The 16,304-nt window shown below is 42.3% G+C and overlaps 1 protein-coding gene across 1 annotated transcript in view; it reads right to left on the reverse strand.

Annotated features, from left to right (window-relative positions):
* Positions 1–9,023: 9,023 nt before the first annotated feature.
* Positions 9,024–16,304, reverse strand: part of si:dkey-219c10.4 (high affinity cGMP-specific 3',5'-cyclic phosphodiesterase 9A) — a 129,266-nt gene continuing 121,985 nt past the window's right edge. The window contains exons 13-15 of the mRNA XM_059970312.1: positions 14,936–15,082; positions 13,091–13,331; positions 9,024–11,773 (exon numbers count right to left, since the gene is read on the reverse strand). Of these exons, the coding sequence (XP_059826295.1) occupies positions 11,409–11,773; positions 13,091–13,331; positions 14,936–15,082 (753 nt within the window). The 3' untranslated portion in view covers positions 9,024–11,408. The remainder of the gene's footprint in view (positions 11,774–13,090; positions 13,332–14,935; positions 15,083–16,304) is intronic.

The raw sequence follows: 16,304 nt of genomic DNA on the forward strand, positions 1-16,304 counted from the left end.
GCCCTATAATGAGAAAGATATTATTAAACTGGAAAGAGAGCAGAAAATATTTATTTATTTATTTTTGTTCTTTAAGACACAGCACAGAATAGGCCCTTCCGGCCCTTCGAGCCATGTTGCCCAGCAACACCAGTTGAACCCTAGCCTCATCACGGGACAATTACAATGACCAATTAACCTACCAACCAGTATGTCTTTGGACTATGGGAGGAAACCAGAGCACCTGGAGGAAACCCACATGGTCACAGGAAGAACATAAACTTAAAGTCAGCAGTGGGAATTGAACCAGGGTCGCCCAAACTGTAAAGCATTGTGCTAACCAATACACTACCTTGCTGCCCCACACGGATGCAGACAGGACCTGAGAGACTGAGTTATAGGGAGAGGCTGGACAGACGGAGTTTATTCCTTGGAGCATAGGAGAATGAGAGGTGATTTTGTAGAGGTCCATAAAGTCATGAGGGGCAGAGTTGGGGTGAATGCACTCAGTCTTTTTCCTCAGAGTTGGGGAATGATGAACTAGAAGGCACAGGTTTAAGGTGAGAGGGGGAAGATTTAAGAGCAACTTGAGCGGCAACTTTCTTTTCCTACAAATGGTGGTATATGTGGAATGAGCTCGCAGACAATGTGGTGGAGGTCAGTGCAATAACGAGTTTTAACAGGTAGTTGGACAGGCACATGGATTGGAAATGTTCAGAAGGATATGCTTCAAGCACTGGCTATTGAGACTCGGTTGGATGGTTTATTTTGGTCAGCATGGGTGAGTTGGACTGAAGGGCCTGTTTCTGTGTGGTATGGTTCTATGAGTTCTGTGGGGAACTTGTGATGAGAGTATAGAACCAAGGGTGCAGCCTTAGAATAATGTCCTTTTAGAACACAGATGAGAAGGAATTTCTTTAACCAAAGGATGGTATATCTGTGGAGGAGTATGTGTGGGATACTTGTGAAGGAGTCCAGGTCCAGACAGCACAGGCGTAGAATAATGTCCCTTTAGAATGGAGATGAGAAAGAATCTCCTTAACCAGAAGATGGTGAATCTGTGGAATTCATCGCCACAGATGGCTGTGGAGGACAACTCACTGGGTACGTTTAAAACAGAGGTTGATAGGCTCTTGATTAGACAGGGTCTTGTGGTAAACTATGTGTATACCTGTCTGGACATGCCCCTCCGCTGACTGCTCCTGTGGCTCCTCCCACAGACCCCTGTATAAAGGCGATTGGAGGCACTGCTCCTCCCTCAGTCCCCAAGATGTCGTGGTCATGTTTGCAGCTAATAAAAGCCTATCTTTTGCCTCTCGTCTCCGAGAGTTATTGATGGTGCATCGGGTGTCAAAGGTTACAGGGAGCAGGCAGGAGAACGGGGTTAAGAGGGATAATAAATCAGCCATAATAGAAGACTCGATGGGTCCAATGGCCTAATTTTGCTATGTCTTGTGATCTTATTAGTAGCTGATCAAAACAGTCTTGTCACAAAAGAAGGGATCCTCCTGAGCAATCACGTTATCATTGTTTTGATGGGATGAAATGTCAATTTTATTTATTAGCAATGCTCCCCTTAAAGCACCTTCTTTCAGCTTATGGAACTTTGAGGTGTTCAAGTTCTCCACATACGATATAATGCTCCAACTATTTGTCTCTTGCCATGAATGTGTTAGCGTCCCTGCTTTTGTCTTGATGTCTTTGCTTTTTGTGAACCTCTGTCTGTTTTGATCATCTTGTTCTCAAATAGCTTTGAATATATTTGGTCTTGTGGCTTGTAGCATCACTTACCAACAAGAGTGCTGGCTATCAGAACCTACCCCATAATACGTTCAAATCCTTGATGGTTCAAGGTTAAGGTAAGTAGTTTCACTAATTGATCTTGGACTGGGACAGAACATTATACTTTGCTGAATATTTTTAATGCTTCCCCCAAGCAAGTTTTCCAAAATAATTAAAAGTTTGCTGTTAGCATATGACTAATCAAGTTTCATGTGTTTAACAGGCAGGGAACATTCTGGCGTAATACCTCTTTGCATAATGAATACTGAGTCACAACTAAATGTTATTCTGGTATTCTCCTGACAGTTTATTATTTGAAGTTACAATGAGATCAGTACACACTCGGAGCTCTGTCATTTTCTGCATGCAGTCTCAAAAGTAAAATCTCTTGTTCTCAGGAGCTTTGTTTCAATATTTATTATGTAACCCACGTATAACTTGCTGTAAGGGTTCGTCGAAGCCACTGATTTCCAACAGCTCTGTGAACCTGCAACAAAATTGTCAATGAGCTCAAAGTTTTGTGGCTGCTTGTGCCAAATTTGTAAATCACAGCAATTTAGATTTTTCTAATTTCTACACAATTTCAGTAAAAGATAAAAGTATGATTTTCTTTTAATTACATTATTTAGTGCTTCTACGGGTATTTCCACATCAATCTATTATTTCTCATTTTTTCCCATTACAAAGAAAGTGGCCCCTTGGCCCATCAAGTTTATACTAGCCCCGCAGAGCAATCATATCAATCCCATTCATTTCCTGTAAATCTCACATGCCCATCAGCACTGCCCTGATCCTCCTGTCACCCACCGATATTGAAGGTAATTTTGTAGCATCCAATCAGTCAATTAACAACTTTGACATCTTTGGGTTGTGGGAGAAAAACAAAGCACCAAAGGAAAGCCACATGGTCGCGGAGGGAGCAATAAACCCCGTTGGCAAAGACCCCAAGGTCACGATTGATCCAGGCTTGCTGGAACATTGGAGCAGCAGTACTACCTGCTGCACCATGATGCCATCCAAGTATACATGCTGTGGACATCTCTTAATTCACCATTTGGCAATCACTGACGCCAGGCAGACAATCTTTGAAGAGTTTTTGATAATGGCTGGGGTCACCCGTCTTGTAAAGACAGCAACCAGAGGCAGGCAATGGCAAATCACTTCTGTAGGATAATTTGCCGAGAACAATCATAGTCATGGAAAGACCATGATCACCCTCATCATACAGCATGGCACATAATGACAATGATAGAGTCCAATGTGAGCAAATTATATTCAGAGATTCAAAGTACATTTATTATTGAAGCATGTATAAATTATTCAATTATACAACCTTGAGATTAGTCTGAGTACAGGCAGCCACAAAACAAGAAACCCAAAAGAAACAATTTTTTTAAAAAAGACCAACACCCCGCACAGAGAAAGAAAAACCACAAGTCATGTAAATAATAGAAGTGAACAACAGCACTCTGAACCATATTGGGTCCTTGGATGCAAATCTCCAGAGTAGGCCGGAAGCCTCGGTCTCAGTTCATTATATTACTAGGGCAAATCGTAGTGAAGCTCACATACACGAAGCACAAGGCAGTCTCACAGCCTCTGCACCGCGGAGAGGTGAGTGAACATCGTGGGAGAGTGAGTGAATTTGGGCTGACCTTTGCCTCCAGTCCCAAAACCATTCCGCTCCAGTTCATCTGGGCCAGCATTTAAATTGTAGTTTATGCAACAAATATTCACACAAAGCTGCTGAGAACAGGAGAGTTACACTCGCCACTGACTCCCCTTATCTTTCTTCCTGCCCCACATTATAACAAAATCACCTGCATTCACTCACTACGCTAGCGAGGTTTCCTCAGAGGGTGGTGGTTCAAACTGCCAGAGGACGTGGTAGAAGCAGATACTTCAAAGATTCAAAGTACATTTATTATCAAAATAGATATGCAAATACAATCCTGAGATTCGTCTTGCGCACAGACAACCACAAAACACATAAAACATGGAACCCATTCAAAGAAAAACATCAACCCTCCCCATGCATAAAAAAATAACAAATCATGCAAATTGCAACCAAAAAAAGGAGCAACCAGAGACACAGCAGAACATGAACTACAGAGTCCAATCTACAAACCTTGCCCATGACCCAAATCCCCCAACAGCACAGAGAGAAGTAGGCCATCTAAATGCAGGGGCCTTCCCCCAGGAGCAGCGAGTGAGAAGGAAGGAGAGACAGTCACATGCAGACACCTTCCTTCAGCAGCAGCTAGCGAAAAGCTGGAAGACGGTGCTGACCACCCCCTTGCCTCAATGAGTTCTATCTTCCTCTGTGGTTTACTTGGCAAGATCGATGAGAAATGGAGTTGATCATGGGCTTATATCCCATCTCCAGGCTTCTAGGCCTGGAGGCCGCACACTTCACTTGAATCCTCACTGAACCGTCTCGGAGACAGCAAAGCACCAGGTCGCTCAACTGGCCTGATAACACACCACCAAAATACAGGGCACAGGCTCAAACTGTAGCAGAGCCACATTTGAAAGAAAACAAAGACAAAAAAGAAGTGAAAGAGGTAGTTTTGTGAATCATCTGGAGGACTTTGCCCTTGGTTGCTTTGAACAGGTACTTGGATAGGCATGGAGGAAAGGGACAATGGACAAATGGAATTAGCAAGGTAGGTTTCATGGTAAGCATGGACAAGTTAAGCCAAAGACCCAATTTTTGTGCTGTACAAATCTCTCTCTCCTGACCAACAGCTTTCACTATTTATGATTTTATGTTTTAATTAATGCAGCCTCTCACACTCATGTTTTGCCGAGTCATTAAAAATATACTTAAGACACAGAGTTCTGCATTGCAGGGGATTTAAGGGCCATGTGGAAAAGGCAGGTGGGTGGAGCTGGGTCCATAGCAAGATCAGCCATGATCTTATTGGATGGCGAGTGGGCGTGATGGGCCAGCAGGCCTACCCCAGCTCCTATATCGTGTTTTTATGCTCCCTGTTTCCTGCTTCTCTTACTCTGAAATACTTTCAGGATTTTGTATGACTGCTCTTTATTCACATCGGATGGGTGAAAAGATGGCGCTGGTGATCAATAGAGGTATTCCATGGGCTGCAGAAAGTTGTTCCAAAAACTCTTTTAAATACACGTCTTTTGAATTACCCTCACTGCACTCTGCAGCATACGACTTCCCTTTAGGCAATGATTTTTCTCTCAGCAGGAAATGAATCTCATGGCTGTATAGAGTGACATATACGTGTACTTAAGTAATAAAATATACCTTGTACTTTGCTCCAAGCCAGCAAGAAGCCAAGTGCAGTTGCATACCTGCTGGGTTACCTCCACTCAGGTTGCAGGTTACCCCATGCTGGTAGATAGAGAGCAACAACAACACGTTGTAAGTGGAGGTCTTATTTGGAGTTACTTCTAACAGTCACTGTCTTCCCCATTTGATAGTGGTATCCCTTCCTCATTATCACTCATGTATATTAGCTGTGCAGGTCCCCTGGCTTGAATTTCTGCTGCTTAAAGAACCCAGACTGCAAACATTATCTGAACATTACTACTCCTACATCTGAAGCTGGGTGTACATGGGTCAAGGACTTGTGGTGAAAGGAGGCTTACATGAGGTATAATAATTACACTATATAATAGTGGTAATCATAAATCTGACTTCTGATTACCACTTACAGAGCTGCATGAGTAATATTGATATTTTAAAGGCATCTCTCTGGGGTTTAATAAATATTTTTACTAGTCAACAAATCAGGTTGTCTGCTCATTATTAATGGGAAGCCAAAATAAATGCTGGAAGAACTCAGTCAATCAAACAGAACCTGTGGAAAGAGAATCCAGTTGCCGTTTCAAGTCAATGACCCTTCCTCAGAACTTGTTACATACACTACTTGATTGACAATTCGTCCAACATTTCTGTCTTTATTTCACATCTCAGCACCTACAATTTCTTTTTGTTTTTCATGATTCACAGCATGCTGTAGTGTTTGAGCATAAATATACCTGTAAGAACTGAGAATACCATCTACAGTACTGTGCAAAAGTCTTATGCACCCTAGTTATATATATGTGCCGAAGACTTTTGCAGAGTGTGGTATCTGTCAACATGGAGCAGAGAGTGAGTTTCTAAATCTGGCGGGAACAAAGGATGTTAGGAACGTTGAGGATGGAGTGGGGTGGGACAGGCAGCAGAGAAGGAGTGCCGGGTGGGGGTGTGACACACCCAGCCCTGAGACACCAAGCATAATCATCTCATTTCAAACAATTGGTTTACCAATCATTACAGAATGTCTCTCTGGTGCTTCCTCCTCCTTCCAATCTTCTCCTTTTCCAACCATGATTCCCCTCTCCCTGCCCCCTTCCCACTCTCAGTCCACAACAGAGACCCAAATTGGAATCAGGCTTATCAACACTCACATATGCCATGAAATTTGTTTTTTTTTTGTGAGAGCAGTACAGTGCAATACATAAAATTACTGCAGTAATTTTATACAGTTCTGTGCTGAAGTCTGCAACACCCTAGCATGTGCCTAACACTTTTGCACAGTACAGTATATGACTAGAATATATTATTCTACACGTTATTCAAGTTATAATGTGAATGCCTGCAAGAAAATGAATCTAGGGTAGTATTTAGTGACATACACATTGTTTGATAATAAATTTACTGTGTATTTTGTACTTTGTTTCAGCCTTCAATAAAGTATAGACCAGTACAGCACAGGAACAGGCTTTTGAGCCCACAATGTTGTACTGAACCAATTAAATTAGTAATCGAATGCATGAATGTGGTGAACTACATATACCTGTCTGGACAAGCCCCCTGTTGACTGCTCCTGTGGCTCCTCCCACAGACCCCTGTATAAAGGTGATTGAGGCCTGAGCCCGGCCTCTCAGTCTCCAGGATGTAGTATCGTGGTCAACCACTGCTTGTACCTTCTTCCAGTCAATAAAAGCCGATATCCCACCTTTACGTCTCAGAGAGAGTTATTGATGGTGCATTGATGGTGTTTTTCAACGACTAAACTCATTCCTTGCACCTATACACTGCCCATATCTTCGCATTCTAAGAGTTTCCTCAACATTTGTGTTGAATTAAACGTTCCCTCTAATTTGTAATGTCAAGTGTGTGCAAAAATTTTGTGCTGTGCAATTTTTTGCCGAGTGACAACATGTGCACACTGAATAATTTCTCAATAAAAACAGTATAAACAAGCCATTTCTAAAATCTGTGGACAAATCATCGCAAACTCCATGTTGTCAGCACCGTGTGCATCAGAAATCGGGGAAGGAAATGTGATTGTGTATGATCGTGAAGTCTACTTAACATGCCAGTGAGGTAGAGGGTGACAACCTTTTGTGCGTAGTTTAAATTCCTTTGTGCACTAGTAACAAAAGATGTGTGTACATGCGCATACCTTAGAGGGAATGTTGCAATAACCCTGGCAGTGCATTCCAGCAACCGCCACAATCTGTATAAAAATAACCTGCCCCACACACCTCCCTCTCACCTTAAACACATGCCCCCTGGTATTAGACATTTCAACCCTGGGAAAAAGATAGTGATCATTTACTGTCTGTACCTTTCATGATTGTATGAACTTCTACAAAATCTACCAGTCCAGAGAAATCAATCCAGGTTTGTCCAACCTCTCCTTATAATGTATGCCCTCCAATCCAGCCACCATCCTGACAATTTTTTTCTGAACCTCCTGGACATCCTTCCTATAATGGGGCAATCAGAGTTGAATGCAATACTCCAGATGTGGCCTAACTTGAGCTTTATGACGCTGCAATATAACTTTCTGACTCTTGAACTCAATTCCTCAACTAATAAAGATGTTCTGCTCATATAGAAAACCTGCAGCACAATACAGGCCCTTCAGCCCACAATGTTGTGCCGAATATGTACTTACTTTGTAAATTACTTCGAGTTACCCATAGCCCTCTATTTTTCTAAGCTCCATGTACCTATCCAGGAGCCTCTTAAAAGCCCCTATCACAGTCCCCAGCAGCCTATTCCACTCACTCACCACTCTCTGCATAAAAAACTTACCCCGACATCTCCTTTGTATCTGCTTCCAAGCACCTTAAAACTGTGCCATCTCATGTTGGCCATTTCAGCCCTGGGAAAAAGCCTTTGGCTATCCACAGATCAATGTCTCTCATCATCTTATACGCCTCTATCAGGTCACCTCTCATACTCCATCGCTCCAAGGAGAAAAGGCCAAGTTCACTCAACCTATTCTCATAAAACATGCTCCCCAATCCAAGCAACATCCTTGTAAATCTCCTCTGCACCCTTTCTATAGTTTCCACATCCTTCCTGTAGTGAGGTGACCAGAACTGAGCACAGTACTCTACATGGGGTCTGACCAGGGTCCTAAATAGCTGTAACATTACCTCTCGGCTCCTAAACTCAATCCCACGGTTGATGAAGGCCAACACACTGTATGCCTTCTTAACCACACAGTCAATCTTCACAGCAGCTTTGAGTGTCCTATGGACTCAGGCCCCAAGATCCCTCTGATCCTCCATACTGCCAAGAGTCTTACCATTAGTACTATATTCTGCCATCATATTTGACCTACCAAAATGAACCACCTCACGCTTATCTGGGTTGAACTCCATCTGCAACTTCTCTGTTTCTTTATGCAACCTGCAAACACATGGGCCTAACCAGATCCATGCAGGTCCCTGAGCTGTTTAATCTATATTACTTATAGAGAGAGCTGGTAGGCCAGGGTGCTGCATGTCAAGCAAGAACTAAACAACACTGACACATGCACTGATGAGTTACAAGGAACTCCATCCTCAGAATCTCTTTAATACAGTAAAGATACTCCAAGTCACTTCATGTGAGCAACATCAGATTAATAATATTTGATGCCAGACATATGGAGCTATTAGGACCAAATATCATAGCACTGACATTCATTGATTGGCTTCAAGCTCAAAATGAGAGCATCAAAACAGAGAACACGAGGAAATAAGAGCAAGAGTAGGCCACCTGGTCTCTAAAGCCTTCCCTAACATTTGACATAACTGTGGCTGATCTAAGATTCCCCAAGCTCCTCCATGACAGGTGTCCAATCTTTTAAAAACATCTGTCTGCACTTAAAATCTCAGATTGAGTGAGTTCCAGCTGAAGGCAGGACTGGCAAGAGTGAAGCATTTCTACTCACTACTCCCTGAAGACTGTGTGGGAGAGAAGTGATTCAATCTCTCGTTAGACAGGCAAGTATGAGAAACTTTAATTCTATTCTGATGCTGATATTACTCATATTTATAACCATTTATAGCTTTACATTTCAATAGAAAGACAATTCTGCACAGATTTTCTAGTTAATTAGTATTATTTTTGTCATTCTTATTACGTTACCTGTTTAGAAACTGAATTTGTTTTCCTTCCAAGCACAGGCTGTTCCTTCAACAGGGAGGCAGCTACCAGGTGACGGATTTCTGCTGAATCATCTAAGTCAGAAAATTTACACAGCATACGTACACTCACTGGCCACTTTATTAGGTACACCTGCACACTTGCTTGTTAATACAAACATCAAATCAGCCAATCCTGTAGCAGCAACTCAATGTATAAAAGCATGCAGACATGGTCAAGGTTTTGGTTCAGACCAAACATCAGAATAGTGGAGGAATGTAACCCCAGTGACTTTGACTCTGGAATGATCATTGGTGGCAGACGAGGTAGTCTGAGTACCTCAGAAACTGCTGATCTCCTGGGACTTTCATGCACAATCATCTCTAGAGTTTACAGAGAATGGTGCAAAACAAAACCCAAAAAAAAAATCCGGTGAGTGGCAGTTCTGTGAGCAAAAACACCTTGCTAATGAGAGAGGTCACAGGAGAATGGCCAGACAGGTTTAAGCTGACAGGAAGGCAGCAGTAACTCAAATAACCACACACTGTGTGTCGAAGAGCATCAATGAATGCACAACATGTCGAAGCTTGGAATGTTATTCCTTACACATTGGTTGTTGTCCATCCAGTTGGGTGTGGATCTTTCATTAATTCTATTGTGTTTCTTGTATTTACTGTGAATGCCCACAAGAAATGAATCTCAGGGTTGTATATGGTGACATATATGTACTTCGATAATGAATTTATTTTGAACTTTGGACTTTGAATTTCAGTTCTATAATTGTCTTTTTTATTCATCGAAGCTCTTCCAAGTGTTTTTATCTAAACAGTCGAAATCAGCAGCCCGGATCCAAAACTGAGTATCATGTTTGTCTTTACTCCTGGACCCTGATGGGAGAAGATATCTTACCTTGGTTCTCAAAATGCTACTGTCTTTATGGATTTTGTTGAAAACCAATGGATGTTATCCAAAGTGCAGCAAGCTCTATCAGAAGATATACAAGATACCTCAGGGGCATTGGGAAGCCAGTCTCCAGCACTTTGAGTGAACAGGAGACCCGAGGAAAAATACGGAGCTGGCATCCCTAAGGCAGTCCTACAATTAGTTCAATGCTGACTGAAAACTCCTGAGACATCGCTGGTCCCAAACTGTATCACCTTTTGCCTTGGATTCATCAGTTGCGTGGAGAGCGGGAGCCTGCTGCATGGGCAACAGCTTGCAAACTGTGATAGGACACAGTATCCATGGTCGACCCCAACCAAAGGACAAGCTCAATGTGGTGATGGTAATGGACATAGCTGGCTAAGGGTCAAGGAGCCACAGATCAGTTGGTATGTGGGAGATGGGCCCTGGTACTTGGGTTATCATGGATCAAGGCAATGCCAGATGGGTGGTGAGATTGATCACAGTTTAAGATTGGCTAGTGAAGGAGTCTATCTATAATCACCAGTCCTGGGGAATGAGGAATTAAGATTTGGGACTAACCCGACTGCGGGGTCAGGTTGGAGTTAAGGATGAGGTGAGATTCTAGTCATGAAGGGATCAATACCCCAATGAACATAATGTTTTAAAGAGAAGGGAATGGAATGTAATCACCCTTCCTGACAGCATTTCAAAGCACCTGAACTCATAGACGTGGATATCAGATCAGACTTCTGGTGAGTGAACCTGTGGAAAGCATCTGCTTTGGATGGTGTCCCTGGCTGTGTCTTTATAACCTGTACCAATCAGCTAGCAGGGATATTTACGCCATTTTTAATCTCACCCTGTTCAGTCTGAGGTTCCCATCTCCTTTAAGAAGATGACTGTCATCCCAGTATCTAAAAAAAACAAGGTCCCGTGCCTCAATCAAGAGAAAATCTGCAGATGCTGGAAATCCGAGCAACACACACAAAATGCTGGAGGAACTCAGTAGGCCAGGCAGCATCTATGAAAAAAGTACAGTTGACGTTTTGGGCCGAAACCCTTCAGCAGGACACTTTAATGACTCCCACCCAGTGGCTCTGACAACCAACATCCTGCTGTGCTTCAAGAGGCTGATCATGGCACATGTCAACTCCAGCCTCCCAGACAATCTCAACCCACAGCAACTTGCTTACCACCAAAACAGGTCTCTCTGGTGCTACATTCATCTCTGAAACATCTGCACTGCAAAGTCAGCTATGTTAGACTATTGTTTATTGACTAAACCTATGCCTTGGGGTGTATGAGGTGTCAGGGAGGGGTAGCACCTCTGGGGGGGGAACATGTCGCATCCTTTTCAAACGGTTTGTCCACCTTTGATCCCCACCTGGCACTCAACTCTCACCTGTGGCTCCCCATAGCTGTTTGCATGCAACAGTGGCCACACCCCAGGCAATGGCTTCAACAAGCCGGCTACACCAGGCAAGGATAGCCAACTCCTCTCAAACCCTTGGTGAGATAGGGAGTTGTCTATCCCAATATATGAGGACGGACTCTGGTGGAATGAGCGGATGAGACCAATGGAAGGTCCAATGGCCAAGAAGACAGTCTCTGTAAGCATCATGGAACGAGTAGAGCATGACAAGACACAGAAGATGTTCTGGTCATCCACTGCGCACAGTCCCATCTCCAGCCGTCTTGACTCTTGTCTTGCCACTGGATCTAGATGGGAAGAGGGAAGAGAGAGTGAGGCTGACACTCCCTCACTTAAATCCAAATCAAGCGCTAGTCTCCACACCATCATCATCTAATGGTGTTGAGATCTTCATCAGTGACGATGGACAAACACACCTGTGCCTTCAAAACTATAATTCCAAACAATCTCATCTCCAAATTCCAAAACCTAGGACTCAACACCTTCCTTTGCAACTTATTTCATGACCTCTTGAACAACAGACCACAACCTGTAAGAGTAGGCAGCAACATGATTATTCTCAACATTGGTGGCACATAAGGCTGTATCCTCAGCTCCCTATCTAGTCCCTGTACACTCATGTCTGCATGGCCAGGTTCTGTTCTAACTCAGTCTACAATTGTAGGCTGCATCTCAAATAATGATGAGTCAGAGATAGGAGCTGGATGTCATGTGAACAACCTTTTCCTCAACAGAAAGCATCCTACCTGGGTGCATCATGGTTTAGTATGACAACTACTCTGCAAATAATCATGAGAAACAGCAAGGTTGTGGAAAGAGCTCAGCACATCACAGAAACCAGCTTCCCTCCATGGACTCTGTCTGGACGTCTCACTGCCTCAATAAAGCAGACAACATAATCAAAGAATCCACCCTGGACACCATAGCCTCTCTTTTTCCCCACTCCCCTTGGGAATGTAGTTCTCTCCTGCTGTTATAAAACTACTGAATGGTTCACTAGAACAATAAGCAGGAAATCTTGACCTCACAATCTACCTTGTTATGACCTTGTACCTTATTGTCTACCTGCACTGAACTTTCTCTATAACTGGAAACTTTATTCTGCACTCTGTTATTGTTTTCCCTTCTACTACCTCAGTCATGAATGGATCTGTACACTACATAAGTTTTTTTTCCCATTGTATATCAATAAACGTGATAATATTAAACCAATTTACTGATTAGGATAGGCTCTAAGGATGAAGATTACCTGGCAGATGACACAACCTTGCACTGGACTGAATGACAAGTTCCCTTTGGAGATATCAACAATGGTCAGTCTCAGAACATGGACACCTGATAAAAAGAAATTAGTTTTCTTGCACAAAACTTGTGCTACAGCACTGGTGAGCAGAGTTTTTCCAACTGCCAAGTCAAAGGAAATATGATAGTCTCAACTAAAACAGTTGAGTTAGTATTGAGACCTAATCTTACAGATGACCAAAGAGAAGAAGATGAGTGTGATCTATACAATTTTGCACTTTCTTCTGAATGTGGCATACTACTTGAGCAAAGAAATAAACATATCAACATGATTATTTAATCCAGCACTTTGCCAATCATACATTCACTGTTTTCCATTTCCTGTGAAGATTGAAGTGCTCCTGGTCTGTCTGAGGTGTTGTTCATAGTTTCTGAAAGCTCAGTTGAATCTGCATTCATTTGGATTCCCTTCTGGTCTTCTGGAGATTTCAGATTCTTTTCATTCAACGGGGAGCCAGTGTGACTCAGTTTCTCCTTTTCCAAAGCTTTTTCCATTTCAGTGTAGTAATCCAAAGCCTTGCGCACAGGGTCAATGATATGTTGCTGCAAAAATAATTCCCTTTTAAGCCATTAATGTTTTATATGAAATATTCCAGGACACTAAGTAACAGGTTCAGATAACTTTGAGTTAAGCAGTAAATTTAAGTTGCCACAAATTCTGTTTCTCTAATATCACTGCTATACAGTATAAGGCACTGCTTAATGAATTTGTAAATGTTAACTCATAAAAAATTCAGGTTGAGCACATGGCATTAAATCAGTCTTTTGAAGAGACAGAACAAAAACTTTTAGCCAATACATTCTATATTCAAAGTCACTCAATTCCAGCAATCTGTTCACTTTCTAATCCTTTGCCGTGTTACTTACAAAGTTTACAATGTTGAATGATTCAGATTTAGTTGCACAGGAAAACATCTCTAATTATCAGGACCAGGCCCTAGTGGAAAAGACTAAATGTAAGTATTTGTCAATGAATTATTTCAGAGGAAAACCCCATCTCAGACTTACAAGTGGAAATTTATAAGCTCAGGATTATTGTTCCGCTCGGTGCTTTGTGGCACATTGGGCAGTAATCTTGCCGTTCTCTAAGCATGTATTTTTTATGAAGCTAAGTTGCTAGCTTAACGTTCAACCCGGCACAGATGGAAAGCCTGCAAGGTGCCAGCCAGATTTGAACCTGGGACCACTTACCCCAAAGTCTAGTACACCACCAGCCGGCTAAAAGCTCTGGATGACAACCATTCAAATATATGCTATCAAATTACTTTACCGTCAAGGGTATCATAAATAGCAAAATATTTAGGGTATTTTCTTGATAATTACTACATAATCAATACCCCTAGAGATCTTAAACATGAGAAATTCTGTAGATGCTGGAAAACCAGAGCAACACAAACAAAATGCTGGAGGAACTCAGCAGGTCAGGCAGCATTAATGGAAATGAATAAACAGTTAAAGTTTTGGGCTGAGACACTTCTTCAGGATTGAAAGGGAAGGGTGAGGACACCAGATTAAAAAGGTGGGGGAAGGGATACCTTGGAAAGGTAGCAAGAAGGTGATTGATGAAGCCAGGTGGATGGGAAAGATAAAGGGCTGGTGAGAAAAGTATCTGATAGGAGAGAAGAGTGGATCATAGGAGAAAGGGAAGGAAGATGGGCACCAGGAAGAGGTGATTTGTAAGTGAGAAGAGGTAAGAGGCCAAACTGGTGAATAGAAGAGGGGAGGGAAGGAAAAAAAATTACCAGAAAGAGAAATCAATATTCATGCCTTCAGCTTGGAGGATACCCAGACAGAATATGAGGTATTGCTCCTCTACCCTTAGGGTAGTCTCAATGTGACAAGAGAGGAAACTATGGACCAGCATATTGGAATAGGAATGGGAATCAGAATTTAAATGTTTGGCCACTGGAAAGTTACGCTTTTGGAGGATGGAGTGAAGGTGCCCTACAAAGCGGTTCCCCAATGTATGATGAGTCTCATCAATGTGAAGGAGGCCATATCTATACGAAAGGTGCATATATAGAGAACTTTGCTGCTTAGAGCATGAGGTAAACCATGTCATCCACATTTGTTAAAATTGCGTACATACGGGCAAATCACATGGTATAATCACATGTGGAGAACTACTGAAAAGATTAATAACCTACCTCCAAATTAGGGAATAAGTTTGCAAGTTCAATGAACAAGGGCAACAACACAAAGCGGATGAAACCTGTTTGGGATGATGGTTTTGTCACTTTGTCCCTGTCCATGAATGGAGACACAGGTAGACCTTCTAGTTTCTCCATGTCACTCTACAACACAAAATTGAAAATACACATGGTCACAAGTGATCGTGGGCTCTACCCAGCCTACATCATGAACTTGTTTGGTTATGGGCAACTCAAAAAGAACATTGATCATTAGAGTTTTGCAGAACACAAACCGCTCTGATTTTCTTTCTTGTCTTGTGCGAACAATGCTCCCAAAATTACCTAATTGTCCTGTTTCCAACGTAATTCCTCCACTCGGCTTAAGCTGAATATATTGCAGAGTAAAGCTGGATGAATGTAAATCAGATAGCTGAGCTGCTTTTTGTCCCATTCCCACCAAGCAAGTTTTAGGTTCTTTTCATATAGATCAGGGGTTCCCAACGCTTTTTATGCTATGGAGCCTTACCATAAGCCAAGGGGTCTGAGGACACAAGGTTGGGAACCACTAGTTTAGATGGTTTGTTAACTCAAATTTAAACATTAATTTTAGGACTTAAGTTCAACCTTTCTAAATTACAAAATAGTGATTCATTCTGCTCAGGGTATGTGTGTCACCCGGATTTGGACATGGCCCAAGTGCGGAGTGAGAGACACTGAAGTGGGTCGATAGTTCACAGACTTTAATGCGAACAATGTTAAAGGGAGAAAGAAAACAATAAATGCTAGGCCAAATATGGCCACTGACTAAAACACTCAAATGGAAAACGAAGCCTACACTGCGGCCGAAAAGAAAAAATTAAGAATAAAATGTATACCGCTAGTCTTCAGAGTCAGTTGACTAGACAGACCAATTTCTCTGGCAAGGCAGAATGCAGGTAACAAAGTGTAGCTGTGTCCAAGTCTCAACAAATACCGTGACAGAATGAATGGAGTTAAATACTGTCACAATGAACTAATAATTAGCTGACGCGTGTATATTCATGAGCACAATTGCCGAATCTGATGCGCTGCCAAATCCGTGGTTTTGACAACATATCAGGACATGTGGTGAAAAACATCAACATCATCTATTGATTGGAGGAAAGTGTAAGGGGGATGTCAAAGGTAAGTTCTTTTCACAGAGCTGGTAGGATGTGGAATGCCTCACCAGGGGTGCGCTAGAGGCTGATACATCAGGGGCATTTAGGAAACTCTTAGATTGTCACATGAATGATAGAAAAATGGAGGGTTATGTAGAATGAAAGGGTTAGTGTAGGTTAAAAGTCAGCACAACATCATGAGTTGAAGGGCCTGTAATGTGCTGTAATGTTCTATCCAAAAATTA

The sequence above is a fragment of the Hypanus sabinus genome, chromosome 5 (assembly GCF_030144855.1).
Source record: "Hypanus sabinus isolate sHypSab1 chromosome 5, sHypSab1.hap1, whole genome shotgun sequence".
Classification (NCBI taxonomy): domain Eukaryota; kingdom Metazoa; phylum Chordata; class Chondrichthyes; order Myliobatiformes; family Dasyatidae; genus Hypanus; species Hypanus sabinus.